General features: G+C 36.5%; 1 protein-coding gene across 1 annotated transcript in view; it reads left to right on the top strand.

The window, feature by feature from the left end:
* slc27a6 (solute carrier family 27 member 6) overlaps positions 1 to 10,654 on the top strand; it is a 42,323-nt gene extending 31,669 nt beyond the window's left edge. Inside the window, exons 8-10 of the mRNA XM_044333774.1 lie at positions 726 to 823; positions 1,079 to 1,209; positions 3,714 to 10,654. Coding sequence (XP_044189709.1) covers positions 726 to 823; positions 1,079 to 1,209; positions 3,714 to 3,890 — 406 coding nt within the window. The 3' untranslated portion in view covers positions 3,891 to 10,654. The remainder of the gene's footprint in view (positions 1 to 725; positions 824 to 1,078; positions 1,210 to 3,713) is intronic.
* Positions 10,655 to 17,638: the final 6,984 nt, after the last annotated feature.

The raw sequence follows: 17,638 nt of genomic DNA, 5'->3' as shown, positions 1-17,638 counted from the left end.
CATATCGTTAGGCTCTGCTATACACATGGACAGTGACAGAAGTAGTTGTGTAAAGAACAAATGAATGCATGCTTACTTACAATCATTGTGTACTGTGGGTCTGGGTGTCAGTTTTAGAAGTTGTTGGATGCAGCCTCCCAATACTGACGTTGGAAAGGGGGGGGGGGGGGGGGGGGGGGGGGGGGGGGTTACATTATGTTATTAATTCTCTATATAGTAGTTTTCACTATTAGTGATGATGTGTTCAGATTAAGTGCCTGTGCACAAAGGATTCACAGGAAACGATGCAACGTCAACTGGATGTGATGCAGAGGACAAAAGCCAGTGCAGTTTATCTTATAAATCAATCATGAGTTCAGTATTGGTGCAAAAAGCACTTCTTTGTGCCTGTCAGACTAGAGGAGGCAAAGTTCAGATAGAAAAAACTGGAGCACATTGATTCACTTGTAGTCTTTAATAGTGACTAACGTTTTGACTCTGATGAAGACATAGTAGAACTTAAAACAAGACAAAGAAAAAAAACAGGCAGACCTGATGAATAATGAGTAGACACTTGTGAAAATGGGATAAAAGCAGGTATTAATACAGGCTCTGTATTACCGAGTGAGATTCTAGCGGGTTAGAAATTGGTCTGTAACAGGCTATGTTGTGAAGATATATATTTATGTAAAGCTGACTATAATTACAATGTTAATCACTTTAATTGAAATATTCCCTGATTTCAGGTGGAAGGGTGAAAATGTAGCAACAACAGAGGTGGCAGAAACTCTTGGGCTGGTGGATTTTATCCAAGAGGTCAATGTGTATGGAGTGGAAATACCAGGTATGTTTGTATAGTGTGTCACCTTGATGAGCAACAAAATTACAAAACATATATGTTTTCAGAAAATTCACCTTCTGGTAATGTGCCACATACTGTATTTTAACTTTATTATTGCAATAGTTTTCCACTAAAAGGTGAGCCCTAGCTGGGATCCCATGCTGTTTCTAGTAGCATTCTTGACAATGAACATCCCAGTGAATATCCTGGTGCTGGATAGTGATGACATGAAGTAAAATTAAACCATGTTGTTCACAGGACATGAAGGCAGAGCAGGAATGGCTGCCGTGATTGTAAGACAAGGCCTGACGTTTGATGGGAACAAACTGTTTGAGCATGTGGTGAGGGATCTACCAGCGTATGCTCGACCCCTCTTCATAAGGCTTCAGGTAAGAAGCAAAGACATGCTGTATCTGCAGCTTGATTTAGTTCTGATGGATAGTCTTAGAACAGAAGCACTGTGACGCTGATTCCAGGTGCTTGAATATATGATTACACAACTGTAACCTTGTGTGTACAGAGCTAGTTCAAAGGATTAGTTCAATCCAAAACTTGACTGTTGTCATTATCTTATCACTACTGTACCCAGTGCCCTGTTTTCACAGGGCACTGGGTACGGTAGCAGTTGTGTAACTGTGTAAAAGTGATAACATGTCATAATTACACATAACTTTCACTCTTCACATGACTAAACTAAAGAGGATGTTCCAAGACACCTGTTATTTTACAGAAGGCTGATATGGAGCTGTTCTTTATTGTATGTTATCATCCAACTAGACTTTGGGCTGGCTTTGGCTCAGATGGGAGAGGAAGTCTTCTATCTAATCATAAGGATGATGTCTGATCCCCAAATTGCCCCCAATGAGCAGGCCGTTGCCTTTCATAGCAGCTCCGCCACCATTGGTGTGTGAGTGTGTGTGAATGAGTGGCTTTTAAAACTAGTTTTGGGTGAATAGTTCCTTTAAAACAAATCATTCCCAGAGAGTGCGTGCTGACTGTAGGTGTGATCTCTGGCAGTATAATGTCATATAAAAGAGTCTGGCAGGGTGCAAAGTGTAATGTACAGTAGTAATGCAGTAATAAGAGTAATGTCCTCTTCTCTATTCATTCTAAACTAAAGTGTGTGTATTTGTAAATTGAACTTAGAGAGGATAAATTGTATATATTTGTGTACATGTTTGGATGAACTGAAAGCTTTTGATGGTGCATTTATATTGTTAACTACTGGTCTTAAGTGTGAACAGAAAGAGATGAGGTGCATGTATACAAGCACATTCCAAGGAGGACAGCATGAGTTACTTCATACTGTGCACCTGCAGCAGCATTTCATACGCTGTGTCAGTATGTGTGCTACACCATCTAGTGTCCTTTAACTGCTAGTCCTTTACCTTACTACAAGGGGGAACTGCACATTTATGGATATACTAATATATATCTATATCTATATATACAGTACTGTTCAAAAGTTTTAGGCACCCTAGATGTTTAGATTCTTATCCATTATGCAATACCATCAGCGAGGTGTCTGATCGGTCCCAACTTTATTCATGACATGACAATGACCCCAAACATACAGCTAGAGTCATAAAGAACTATTTTCAGCAACAAGAAGAATGGTGAGTCCTGCAACAGATGGTATGGTATGGCCCCCACAGAGCCCTGATCTCAACAACCTGAGATGGCCTAAATAATAAATCCACAGAAGAACATTCTTTCTCCAGGATGGTTACAACAACCTACCTGCAAGTTACCATGAAAAACTGTGTTAAAGTGAACCAAGGAGAACTGCTGCTGTTTTAAAGGCAAAGCTGCTCACAGCAAATATTGATTTACTTTAAGTTTCTGCTGTTTACTCAACTTTGTAAGAAGTTAATTGATAAATTAAAACAATTTATAGAAAGCATGTGAGCATTCTCACTTTACTTTTAGTGCCTAAAACTTTTGCACAGTACTCTGTGTGTGTGTGTGTGTGTGTGTGTGTGTGTGTCTGTGTCTGTGTCTGTGTGTGTGTGTGTGTGTGTGTGTGTGTGTGTGTGTGTGTGTGTGTGTGTGTGTATATATATATATATATATATATATATATTAGATAGATAGATATAGATCAAACTTTTGCATAGTACTGTATATCTATATAGATATAGATATACAGTCCATACAGTCCAGTTGTTGTAACCATCCTGGAGAAAGAATGTTCTTCTGTGGATTTATTATTTAGGCCATCTCAGGTGCTTCTTCATGTAATCCCAGATTGACTCAATGATGTTGAGATCAGGGCTCTGTGGGGGCCATACCATACCATCTGTTGCAGGACTCATCATTCTTCTTGTTGCTGAAAATAGTTATGACTCTAGCTGTATGCTTGGGGTCATTGTCATGTAATAAATTTGGGACCAATCAAACACCTCGCTGATGGTATTGCATAATGGATAAGAATCTAAACATCTAGGGTGCCTAAAACTTTTGCACAGTACGGCATATATATAGGAGTGTGTGTGTATATATATATATATATATATATATATATATATATGAGTTTGTTTAAAAGTCTAATATGACTATGCCCTGACAATAAAGGCATTTTAATTGTTTTAAAAGAGAGTGCACTGGAGTTTTTTCTTGTATTTTTATGTCTGCATGTATGCCTATCCAGAGAGCACCTCAGACAAACTCAGTTTTGTCAACAATTTTAACTTCTATGAAAGCATGTTTTAATATGGGTGAATGTGGTTTGCAGTGTAAAAGCGCTTTGAGTGGTTGGAAGACCAGAAAGGCGCTACACAAGTACCGTCCATTTACCATTTACCAACTAAAATAACTCTCGAATGTTCAGTTCAGTCTGAAATCTGCTGATACCCTGAAATTACGCTGACTGTTGTGGTTTTTGTCCCCTCAGGAGGTCATGGAAATGACGAGCACCTTCAAGCAGCAGAAGTTCCAGCTGGTACAGAGCGGCTTCAACCCCTCAACAATCTCTGATCCTCTGTATGTGTTGGACCACCCACAGAAGAGCTACATTCCTCTAACAGACAGTATCTACCAGAACATCCTCTCTGGAGAACGCAAGCTATAGAACTCACGAGTATGGAGGTGATGACACAGCTCCAAACAATGCACAAAGAGGGATATGAATTAGTAGCTCTGCTTTTTGCAGTATTTTATATTTAATGGAAACGTGTGTGCCTACAATCAAGTTGAGTGATTTACTGAGCTCTGAATGAAAAGCTGATATCCAGTTAGTGAATAAGCTAAATGGTGAATAAGTGAATACATGTGAGCAGTAATGTCCCTAACGTACAGTTATTTTTGTTCAACATAAATAATATAAACCTGAACACATCACCATGGTACAGTAATACCTTAAAGAACCCTTACTTAATGCTTAACTAACCCCTGAAAACAAACCAAATACCTCAAGCTGAGATAAGGTGTTTGCTAAGGTCACCAGAGATCCCTTCATCTGTATGTTTACTTTATAAACTGATCAGAAAATATTTGACAAATCCATTAGTTATTGGTTTACAGTGTTATTAAGGCTGGGATTTTGCTTTACGTTAGGGGTATGAAATATTTTCAGCAGTAAATCAATGACATTTTAAGGAGCTCTTATTCAGTTTATTAATGAACTGTATTATATGAATTATATTTTGTGGATTTCTGCATGGATTAAGACGTTTTTATTGGGTAAAAAATACAAAAAAAACAAACAAACAAAAAAAGCAAAAAAAAAATTCAATTACGGTGTAAATGAAGGAGGTTCCCACCAAATTGTGGTTAATTAATGGATACATAAATGAATTAACTGTAATGTATTAAACTAATGTCAGTTTAGAGGAAAAAACTTAAATTTGACCAAAATAACATGAAGGACATCCATTAATTTATAGCCTAAAGGGACCATTACTTTTCATTTAAGGTGCAAACTCAGGGGTTCAGAGCAATGAATGGATTATCATACTGTATATGAAGGGTTTATTGGATGATTTCTATGGTTTAAAATAGACAAAATATCATGAAAGTCATCCCTGTAAAGTCAATTTTAAGGGCTTTTACCCATTCAAAAACCCCTTAAACCGTGCAGATAAAAATACCACAATATATTATAATCCTTGAAATTGTTAAATTAATGATTCCCTTAAAATCCCATATAAATGCCTTGTTTACATCAGCACTAATGGGTAAATAAAAAGAATTTTAAGGTAAAAATTGAACAGATTCAGTTTCATAGTGTATGGAAATAAAGATACACAAATCTGATTTGTAACTTACAAACAAAATAAATGGTTCACAGATATGTTTTTGCAACTTTGCTGACACGCCAAATCACTTGATTCTGTTTGTTGACAAATGTATCCACAAATATTTCATTTTCACTGATTTCACTCTGGCCTATCAGATTTGAATACATCATTTTGAGGAAATCATGACCAATCACAGCACACATGGTATGTGTTTGTTCAATTCATATTGTTTATTTTTGAAACAAAAATAATTTTGAAGAAAGATTGTGAATACAGAAGCCCAAAAGTGCCCATATATTTAGCCATATTTAGTATTTTTCCCATTTATGTTTTTTAATGCTGTGAAAGTTCTGATGATTGATTTGATTTATTTATTAATTTTAATTTTATTTTTTTGCTTTGCTTTTGTTTACCCAAGCTTTTAATGTTTGCTGGTAATGTATTGACAGACATTTATACTGGCTCAAACCAGTGGTTAGAGGTCCATTAACACTAAAGGTCTTAGATGCAGGATGAGGGGAATACTGGGATATGAACCATCAAGATTGGCTCTTCCACCAACTTCAGAGTGTCTGCATTGTTCTGCTTTGAGATATCAACAGCTTATCTCAGAATATTACCACAGTTACATAACTGTAACTGTGATTTGTAATATTTTTAGCATGTAAACATTAGCAGGGACTGAGATGTACAGTGTTATCCAGAGGTCTGAGCTATATGAGCATTATACTGTATACTGTTTACCGGTTGGTTCTGGAATGTAAACAAGTTGTTAATTGTAATATTCAGAAGGTTCAATTCACTTCTTTTTTTGTTGGGGATATGAAGATAAAATATATACAATATGAAGATAAAATATATATAAAAAGTATTGCATACAAATGAAAAGATGATGTGATTTATTACAACTTGGGTCTTATTTTGTAGTTTCAGCCTTCATTTCCTATAAGCCGTAATAACAAGCAAACTGCTAAGAATTCACTAAAAAGGGTCCAGAAGCACAAACAATCAGATGATCAGACAGGTTGTAAACAAACCTCCAGATTAGCCAAATTATGTGAAAGAGAAAACAAAAGCAAATGGTGAAATTATTATCCAAACATCCATCACAGATTACAGACACTCTTCCTGCTTTAAATTTGACCTGTTGTGCTTACTGTCTAGGCTGTGACCTCATCACTCAGCACAGCAGGGAGCGGGGAGTGATGATAATATCTTCCTCCATAGAGGAACGGAAGTTCAGAGCATACAGGTGGATGCTGGTTGGTGACAAGAGTTTATGAAATGCTTAGACTGGAGTAGATAGCCTGAACTAGAATTGCGGCTTTGCTTCATTTGTGCGTGCACACAGTTTTCCTGTGCAATGAGGGATTATTAATTTGGCAATTACTTTGGTGAGTACAGTGTCATAACGAATAGAGATAATAGACAGAACTATGTATATAAGACCCTAGTTGTAATAAAGTTGATTTATCCTGTTAAAGGAACAATCCCAGACTCATGAGTCCACAGTCTCATGAGTACTGTGCATCCAAAAGTTTTGAACATTCTTGGCATATTAACATGTGTTTCTTTTCATGTTTTAGCCTAGTTTTACAAGGACTGTCAGCTCTATCATATACATTCTGTATCCAAGGACAGAGTTCAAATCTGGCAACCTCAATATGGAAAGAGGACTTTGATCATAGTGGCTCAAACATTAATTGCTCTCATGATAATGTCAACAATAATGTCTCCTTTTAACATTTCAACATTTCTATCTCTGTACTGGATAAACCGAGGTGAATCCATTTCTCTTCTGACTCTGGATAAGACGGCAACAAGTATATTCTCAAAATGTTGGCCTGTTGAATTCATCATTACTTTTAATCATGGATATCAGGTGTTTTGATGAGGAGTGCTGACTAGATTGTTCTTTTTCAATCATGCAGAATGAATGGAAATCACTTCAAATGCTGGATGAAATACAACCCGATCACAGGTTTGCTCTTCATAAGTGCAATTGAACTTTGCACTTTTTTTAAATTTTTGCAGACATAAGGAGTCAGGTGAAGGGATACCAGTTACACCTTGTTCACAATAGGTGTCTTAAGGAGCCAACAAGTTCCCATGGTTCCTTTGTAGACACTTTGAGGCGCACTGCAGAGCAGCAACCAGTGCACACCATGTCTGGTTGCTTTTGGGTGTGGCATTTAAATGTATCTGATACAGAATGAGCAGTTGCAGAAACAAACCCAGCATGTGAAGAAAGATATGATGTTTAATTCTCACCTACACCTGACTGGACACCTTTAGGAAGTGACTGGTCTCAATATCTTTTGATAATGGGTTAATTACAGTATCTCTTTATTTTGGGAAAACAAAAGTTATTTCCTGAGATAATGGGATGAATATCTTGAGATATTTTTATCATGTCAGCTTGCACAGATAATGTGGTCTTGGCTGATGCAGTATCTTATTTGAGCTGATAATGTCAGATGACAGAACTGTATTGGTTCAAATGAACCATGACTGTAAAAATCAGAATCAGAAAGCATCATTGCAGGACTTTCTGCAACCCTCTACAGCTTAAACAAATGTTTCATTCCCAGTAGTTATATGACTTGTTCCATGTAGACACATTAATAACTGCAAATTAGGTCATTAATTTAGTATTTGTGAATTATTGTGACAGCTTTCAAAACTGAATTAATGAATGGGAGTCAAAAACAAAAGAAAACAATTGTAGTATGCCATAATGTAAATACTTTTAAAAACTTGTGTCTTCTTATGACACCTATGGAAGCTGAAAGCAGTTGTGGCTGCAATATTTGTTTGCAATCCGGTAATCTGAAAATCACAAGTAATCACAAGCACAAAAGAAAGAATCTTTGTTTACTTGATATGATCGTTATTACAAGAAAACAACTTTGTCATCACAAGATAATGAGAAACTTAACTTGAGATAATGAGTAAAATAAAATAAAAATACACACCTAGTCTCCAACTGACTTTTTTCATTTTTAGTCACAGAATGGAACCCAGTTTTAATTCAGCCATATAACATCCAATACCTGCAGCCAGCCCCTATGAGCAAACCAGTATGTCTAACTCTGAGCTCTTTAGTATTGGTTTACTAACAGACTGAGAGCTGTGCTAATCTAATGCAGTCTTTGTGAATCAAGGCCACCATCCAGCGAAGAGTCCAGAGTCGTCTTTCTGCAGTGCTCACTGTCAGACCTCTGACATGACCAAGCTGAGCCAGAAACAAAACACTTGAACAATTTTGACTTTCACTGTGACCTAAAGACACTTGATGTTTGTGTTTGAAGTCTGACTCAGGTACTTCGTCCTTGGCTTCCTACAGTTTCATCACACACACAAACATAGGACTTGTTTATTGCAATAATTACGTCATACTATTATACATTGCTAAAAATTATTTCATGTTGTTGTGTCTTCTCTGAAAAGAACATATCTAGTCCTGAGTTCACTCTGACAGCTGAGTGGTTTGACTGAAAAAATCTAAGATAAACAAAGTCATTTTTGTTTTTGATTTTTAAAATTTGATTTATTTCAAATCTTCACATTTCTTCATTGCACACTGTGTATGTGTTAAAACTGAATAGAGCAGTGAATAGAGTTTAATACAGCAGTGAGGCAGGAGGACATGTCTACCTCTAAGGAATTAACTGAAATTTCGTGCCACATTTCACTACAAAAAATGCATAATTTAAGTCTGAATTTTGTAAAGAATCAAAGATGGGAAAAAAACAAAATTGTAAGAAGACACAAAAGAAAATTTAAACTTAAATGTCAGGATAGTCTTTTTCCCCCAAATTCTGTCTTTATTAACTCTGACTTTCTTAAAATTCTGGATTGATGAGAATCAGAATTCTGACTTTTTTTTCTCAGAATAGATCAATCTCAGAACTCAGTATATTCATGCCCTTGCAATCTCAGATACCTCTCATCAGTCAACACTGAATATTATGATTATTAACAATACCCACACTACAGATACGCAGACAGACCTGTGTCAGACCAGTCTCTCTGAGCTTTCTACAGAACTGTCAAGAATGTTGTAGAAACTAACTTTTACATGAAGACTGCACTACACAACATGAGCTACATATGTAAAAGTTCAATTGAATTTTACTTCCATTGTGTGTCAATATAATCATGAAGCAATTGTTTTTATTTTCTCAGTATCATAAGTTCATTGACTCATTCATATCAGTGTTTAATTAGAAGATGCACTAATCATTATTGTTGTATCAGCAAGAGATTAAATGACAATGTGTAATGAGTGAAAAGTGTTATCACCACCTGCACAGTTCACCTCCAGGCCCTCTTTGAACTCATAGTTTTGTTTCTCACTGCCCTCATTGCTCTCATCACCCTATTTTCCAGCAGGCAGATGTTTTCAGTGCAAAAGGTCGGATAAAGCCACTCTACATTATCAGTCCAGCAGTGAATAGCAGGCAGACACAGTTAGAGACTAGCTGGTGAACATAGTGGAGCATTTATAAGCTAAAGAGACAGATATCTTTCTCAGGAGTTGGTGGAGAACAAAATAGAGCTAAAAAGAGAGTCAATATTACTTACATTCATCAGGTGAACTCAAACATGACTCCAAAATCATGTTCATGTTGCTCTGTGTCTGCTTGATGTGTAAATAAGCCAGTGTTTGCTAACAAGTTAACAATGTTATAAGGTGATAAAGGTCCAAGACAGATGTTGTGTTCACAGCTTGCTGCGCTGCATTCAAGTGACTGGGCTGGTGCAGGTTTAATCTCTGTTTTTAGTAGCCATTAAAAAATACAATTTCCCACAATTTCCCTCTGCAGGTTAAACATCAGCACCTCAACAGAAGTTGAGATGCCACTTGTTCAGACATGGCTGTAAACATGGCAGAACAGACAGAGCTGAGCAGTGTAGATCACAGTTAAAAAGTTGTAAAGATGACATTAGAAGAGAGTGTTGGAGGAATCCAGCAGTTACAATGACTTGTACTATCAGAGCTGCTGTAGTGTTCTGTATTTAACTTTGTTGAAATCACAAAAGGTTTTGAATTCTAATATCATGTTCTGTAGTGTGTTCATGTCAGGTGATGTCAGGACTTTGGCTCTCTATTAACAGTAGTGAAGAAGAATGGTTTGTTTTTTGTTTTCTCTTGCTCAGCCTATTTTCATGTGAAGTCTCTTTTGTGTTAGCTGTAACGCTCGACTAAATGTCAGCCACTTTGCTCTCAATTGATTCTGGGTGTGTTCATTTTCTGCACCATTTTTTAAAGTGTTTACAGAATTTTAGAATAAGCTAATTTTGTCAGATAACATCACTGATTAACAGATTCAGAGCTGGATAAATACCAGTACATAGATCCAAACTACATACAGCATTACTGTTAGTGTTATGGGTATTTGAGTTTGATGCACTTGTTTTATTGTATCATGTACACTGATGTAACATGGTCTGTTTAGCTTTGCCTTCACTGTAATCAATCAAGTCTCCGACAGTCAGAACTTTTGTCAGACTTAACCTGACTGAAGGGGATGAGTTCCAGTGCCACTGTGTACAAAAATGCCAGAAGAAATAAATATTGGTACATTCAGTACATTTGCTTTGTTTGTTTAATGTAAAGTGTGTTATGTTTTTAAATACCTATGTGTAGGATTTGAAACTTTCTGACTTCGCAACTCCAAGTGGTAGTATCAAAAGAGACACTTGCTGGCTCCAAAGCATTATCAAATACTCACCAGTGATTCTGACACAGTAAAACTGAGAATAAATTGTGCATTATACATTTTCACCAGCATTGTCGAATTTTTCTACAAAAAAAAAAATAGTAAAGAAATTAAAATAAAGGACAGGTTCACAATGAAAGAGGTTTTGCAGTGTATCTGAAGCTTATATGAGTCTTCAGCAGTCTCAGTTAGTCATATCAAGTGGATATCTGACACATTTACAGTCTTTTTAGCATCAAATTCCCTCTTTGTGTTTCCTCGGACAGTGTTTCCCTGTTGAGCTGCAGGTGGAAGTATAGTAACAAAAGAGGAACTTTGGCACTAAAAAGACTGTAACGTTGAAAGATATCAACTTGATTTGACTCATCTGGATGCTGAAGCTTCATATCAGATAAACTTTTTAATACATTTTTGCACAGAAGGAGGACTGTGGATTTTGTCCCCCATCACTTCCATTGTAAGGTCATTATGAAGGGATCTTCTAATGGTCAGTATGAACAGGAGGAATGATTACAGCAAGAAAAATATGTTCAATGTTCATTTGGGGACCCGACTATTGTTTTAAGACCAACTTAAAACATTGAGAAGCCGTCCTTTAATACTTTAAAAGAGGCTATTATCAGTTTAAAAAACAATGTGTCATGGATGTAAGGAAAGTGTGAAAGATGAAACAAATGCCCTACGATAGTGAAGAGTGATCTAGGCAAAAGGGACAACAATACAGACATAAACCAAAACTTGTTTGTTAAAATCAATCAATCAATCAATCAATCGTTTAATGACCACACAACCGAGGTCGGTGGAATTTGTATATATATATATATATGTATATAGCGCCTCCTGTGGGGCATCGGTGGGGCAATGTTAAAAATGAGAAATTTCATAACATATTTTTCAAAATCTCTGGAAATAGGTTTGCTAAATTACCAAGAACTGAGTTTCAGATTTTAGGGTCCCCACTGGAAATTATAAATTAACTACACTACTTGAGTACATGTACTTTGTGTAAGTTTCTCTAGTCACCAGAGTAATTTTGCTACATGTATATAATGCTCATAAGCAAAAGAAGTAATTTGGGATGAGTATCAAGTCAAGTCAAGTCAGTTTTATTGTCCAATATCACAAATCACGCATTTGCCTCAGGGGGCTTTACAATCTGTACAGCAATACAACATCATCTGTCCTTAGATTCTCAATTCAAATAAGGAAAAACTTAACGAGGATCCCTCTCCCGACAATAAATGCTGCGTGTACAGAATAGACCAATCTACAGTAAGGAAAAACAGGATGACAAAGTTATTGATAAATTGATAATTGAGTAACTTCCAGGTGCAGCTAAACAGATAAGGCCTGAGCTACACAAGCCTCCATCACCATGGAGACCTGGAAAGAGGACAGACTACACATGCACACTGGAAACTCACATCACATCATACACACAAGGGAGAGAGAGAGAGACAGGACATCATTCAGACAGAGGAGAGAGAGGCAAGAGGTTCAGGAATCTCCTGAAGGATGAAGATCCAGATGCAAAAACTAAGCTCAGACACTCATGTGCGCATGAGACAACAAACAAACAGAAGGTTAAAGAGATGCAATGGTTATTGTCCCTTATTACTCACTCTCTTTCACTTGGTTGTGCATTAGTTAGGTATCTTTGAATGGCCACTTCCATGGCCAGCTTCTGACTTTAGTGCCCTCCTGTGGTATGATTGAAGCAATGCTATCCTCACGTTTTGTTTTCTACACAGTCTTTAACTAGACATGAGTTCAATACAAAGATTGAATACAGTCTTTATCAGTTTATCACTGGATTCCATTGAAAAGCAATAGAAATGTAATTAATCCAAAACTACAGTTCATTTTTCAGTTTGAGGGAAACATTGCATCAGGATAACATTGAGTATACTGGAACTGTTCCTAAAAAGCTGCCGGTGGATCACTACAGTTAGACGTGAGATAGTTTAAGATTTGCAGTAATTGTGTAATGTCTAAATGTCAAGTAGTAGTTTCAGTCAGTAATCACTTGATTTTCAGATCATGTAGGAAACCAATCAATGTGTTTTTGTCAACAGAGACTTCTACTTCTGGCCATTTCTCTAAAGGCTGTGTCTGAGAGTGGAACAGGTTCCATGAAGTTCTGTCTCTAACAGGTCATCTGACATGAATTTAGTGAGATGTGTTTGTCTTTGACCTGGTGAGAGTTTGTTTCTGAGGACAGTTGCTCTGGTGCATTCATCTACTGGAAGATCTACTGGACACTGGAGAAGGTGAAACTAGAACAGCACAGTACATTAATAATTCTGTACACTGGTGCATTGTTTGGGTTTTCCTCAACAGCGTAGAGCATCTCCATGGCCGGTAGGTTTCCCCAGATTACGTTTTATATGGTTTAAAATGGTTCATAAAAGATAGCTTTCTATGTGATCACCAGTAGTGTTAATATTAATATTCAGATATTCCTCTTTAGCAAGTGGAGCAATACCACAATGTACCATGCTCCATGTCAAGTAAAAGACCTGCATTAATAAAGTTACTCAGGTAAAAGTACAGAAGTATGATCAGCTAAATGTACTTAAGTAATCAAAAGTAAAAGTTCTAATTACAGTATAGAAGATAAAAGATAAAAAGTCTAATAAATGTATAATATAATATAATATAATATAATATAATATAATATAATATAATATAATATAATATAATATAATATAATATGTTAAAACACAAGGAAATATTAATTCAAGACCAGACTGAAACATGTACTAAAGACCAATCAGATGTGTGACCATTGAGTCTGAATGAGTTGGGGTGGGGTGGTGGGGGTAGGGGGGTTGGTTTTTTGTTTGTTTGTTTGTTTGTTTTTCTTTTTTGTTTGTTTGTTTGTTTTTGCTTTTTACTGTTTGTTGTTGTGCTGTTGTATGTTTGTTGTTGGGGACTACAGATGCAAATTAGCTTCAAGCTAACTCTGGTTCAGTGCATCTTTAATGTTTCAAACTGCACACTGTTCCATTCAATAAATAAATCAATCAATCAATATTAAACAATAACAGAGATGTTCCAGCAGAGCCAGAAAAAAAAAATCATGTGACTCCTCCAAAAGAATATTAAATTAAAACATCCCAGTATACTCAGTGTTATCCTGATGCAATAAACATCACATCATACTTCAGAAGCATAATCAACATTCATGTGCTCATCTGTGCAAACCAGAATCTATAGTTTCGAATAGAAGTAATGTTAAAATTGAGAAATTTCTTACCATATTTTTCAAAATCTTTGGCAATAAGTTTACTAAATTACTGAGAAGCCTTTCAGATTTTAGGACTCCCATTGGAAATGATAAATTAAGTACATTACTTGAGTACATGCACTTTGTGTAACTTTCTCTAGTGATAATTCTAGCTCTGTCATAATGTGTTGTAAATGTGTAAATGTATAATGTTTATATGCATAACCACTATAAAGACATATGTCCTGGTAACTATAACTATCTCTCTCTTTCTCTCTTTTAAACAGCAGGTGGCACCAAAACATTTTGAACCTCACACAGCAGGCAGAGAGAGGATCAGCCTCAGCTGCTCTGACCTCTTGAACACTGAGTGTAAATGAGAGGACAAACATTTCAGTCACACAACCATCATTTTGAAGTATTCAAATTGTGTTGCTGATATATGTAAAACTAGATATTTATATCTTTAGATCTGTATATTTATATCTAAAATATACATCCTTTGATCTCATCTCTCTACTTATTATTGTCATATACATTCACGTTTTTACAGCTGGTGGATGTAGATGCTTATAATTATTGGAGGAGCTTATGATATGTTTTTTTCCATTATTTAATCTCCTGATTGTGATATCTTGTATCTGTGGAGTTTCCTGTGTATTTGGATTTTGGGAATTACAATTAAATTTCTTGTGTATACCTTCAAAACAAAGGACAGTTGAACTTAATTAGATGATCATCGTATGATCTGGAATGTTTTGTCAAACATTTGCCCTGATGAAGGTCCAGCAACAAAACACTGACTTTATTTAGCATGAGACCAACAGTGTGCAACTGTCCTTTCTCCATAAAGGAAATACTTAAAATATATTTTTGTTTAAATAAATATCTCCATTAGTCACTAGTAGCATTACTTCAGAATGTAATCTGAATCAACTGAGAAACAAATCAGTGATGACTGAAGCAATAGCAATTACATGCAATAACAATTTTACTCTTGTCCTTCAGTTACTCACCACATGTAATTTTAAGGAAACCACAAAAGCCCTCATTTTTTTTCTCTTTTTAGAAACAGTGGTTATAGTTGAATGAGAGTCAGTGAGAAGGGAAGCGTGTTAGTGCTCTTAGTTCACAGATGTCCTGGAGGGGGGCGTGAGGGGGACATGGGGGCGGGGGGGGGGGGGGGTCTCTAACTTTAAAAGCTTGAAGTGAGTCAGTGAGTCAGTGAGTCAGTGGTTATTTTTGTCAGACTCTTACTAGCATTGAACTAGTGGAAGAGCAATGTATGTACAAATGTGTGTAAAGCAGCCTCAAGACATCCTGCAGCTCCTCCTGACACTGACTGGCTTCCACTGGAGTGGAATATGCCTTCAGGAGCCTTTATGACATTTGAGCTGACGTCAATATTGACATCCATAATGTTTACTGTGATTCAAAGTTCATCCACTGATCTCATTTCTCCATGCTCCAGCTGGAAGAATAAATGCTGGTTCTGCTGCCATGTGTGTAAGCTGACAACAAGCAGCAGTGTGTACAGAGTATCCAGAGAAAACTTTCCACTCTGTAGTCACAGTGGCAGTGAACCTTTCTGTGCTGATTTGTTGGTCAATAACGTTCTGTTCGTTAATGGCTTACACACCCGCCTGAACAGCAGTTACTGCAGCATTTTGGAGGTGGTCATGCAACTCTGCTGCCCTCACTCTCACTGCTCTCCTATCAGTCATTCTGATTTGTTTTTTCATGTAAAAGCAATGTTTTTTATCAGGTTCAAGAACGTTGTGTATAACATAATACAGTTTATAACTGCTAGAATGTATCAACTCAAATGTCTACTGGGTGTAATTCACTTGAGTTCCATACTAACATCAGCAAAACAGTCTTACTGGCTTGTTGTTGCTTGTTTGATTGAATCACAGTCTTCATCAGCTGATGAAGTGTGTTTGGTTGTCATGGATCTGTAGATGTTGAAAGGTTCATTACTATGAAAACTTCCACTCCTCACTTTTAAGTAAAATTAAGGAGAAGAATGATGGAAAGATAAACATCTACATGCTGATGAAGATCCTGTGATACAATGGAACACTCTGCAACATGTGAGTAAGAGGACCTTAAATTGAGATTCCATTCACTACAAATCACATACTAACTATACAGAGATACTACTTTCATCATCAGGGTTGGACTTCAACTATAGAGCCTGAGCAAATACAAGTGAGAGCCTTCTTTGACCCTTCAAACATTTTGTCTAAAAACACTGAGACCTGCACATCTTTTCACTGAGCCCTGTCCTACCAAGTTGATCATTTGCTGCAAACGTTTCTTTTATAGCTGATATTTAATTTTTGAGAAAAGAAACACCTGTATGCCTTCAGTTGAAGCTAATGAATGCAGCTTTTTACTGACCATTTTGAATGGAAGCTATACAGCTTCCAAATTGTTCATGTACAATTCAAGGCAGTTTTCGTTTCTATTCAATTTGCAAGTTTTATGAGGAAGGAAATCCATTTAACACAATTGTTAGGCATAAAGGATTCACACTGGGCCTCACACAGAAAACACAAACAACTTCCATCTTAAGTGACTAGTCAAACTTCATATCAAACTGTTGTTTTTCCTGTCACAGTGCGGCTCTGTTGCAGTACTGTCCTTCCTCTAATACCACCAGTCAAACTGTTCCAACAGCAGGACTTTTTCACAAGTTTGTCTTTTTACTCTTGGGTGACATTTTTGTGACCGAAAGTCCACAAATGAAGTGGAACATGTTGCCTTATATGGCAGTTCAGGTGGGATTATGCTAATGATCAAATTTACAAAAAGTGTGTGCAGTTTAGAGAGTTTGCAGAATCTGACTTGGAACACTCTTACAAGCAGAGAAAAGTAAGATGTGAAAATACTTTGCCATCAGCCTCTTGTGTGGATATGGAATATATATAGATATAGAATGGATGAAAAAAGAGTTGGACTGGAATAATATGATTTGGTACAGTGTGTCTTTTTGACTTGTGTTGTTTTTGTTTGTCATTATTGTTTCTATGCTGAATGTTGAATGTTTTTGGCTTTGATTTGATTGATTAAGTATAAAAAAGGGAGTAGGACTAGAAAAGCCTTCATCCTATGACTAATCAACATTGATGGTTATTATATGTGTTGTTTACTGAGAGTTTGCTTTTATTTTATTTGTTTTATTTCACTGCCTATATGTTTTATTTTGTTATTTTAACATGTTTGAAATACAAAATAATCTAATCTAAAGAAACATTTAATGTAAACAGAACATTTTTTTCTGTTTGTTTATAAGAAAGGAGCAGAGAGGAGGTTGACAGAGGGTCAATAGAAGGGCCGTAACTAATTTTTGCCACAGGGGCCATACATGGGTTAATCCAGCTTTGTTGAATGAATACTACTGATCAGAGTTGTGATAACTGTGTGTTTTCATCAAAGCATCTCTATCTTGATCCAAACAAGTTGGAATGTAGGAGCCAATGTATCAATTCTGTTCTACTTCTTCAGCTCTCTTTTAAGTGTGTCAGTTATTTTTTGAATTCCTCGCCTCATGGATCTGAGCGTGGCGGTTGCAGTGGTTTCTGGGAATGTGAGCTGGCTCCTTGGGTCAACTATGTGCTAA

The sequence above is a fragment of the Thunnus albacares genome, chromosome 18 (genome assembly GCF_914725855.1).
Source record: "Thunnus albacares chromosome 18, fThuAlb1.1, whole genome shotgun sequence".
Taxonomy (NCBI): Eukaryota; Metazoa; Chordata; class Actinopteri; order Scombriformes; family Scombridae; genus Thunnus; species Thunnus albacares.
Note: the sequence above shows the minus strand (reverse complement) of the source record. Positions and strands in the feature narration are given on the sequence as shown.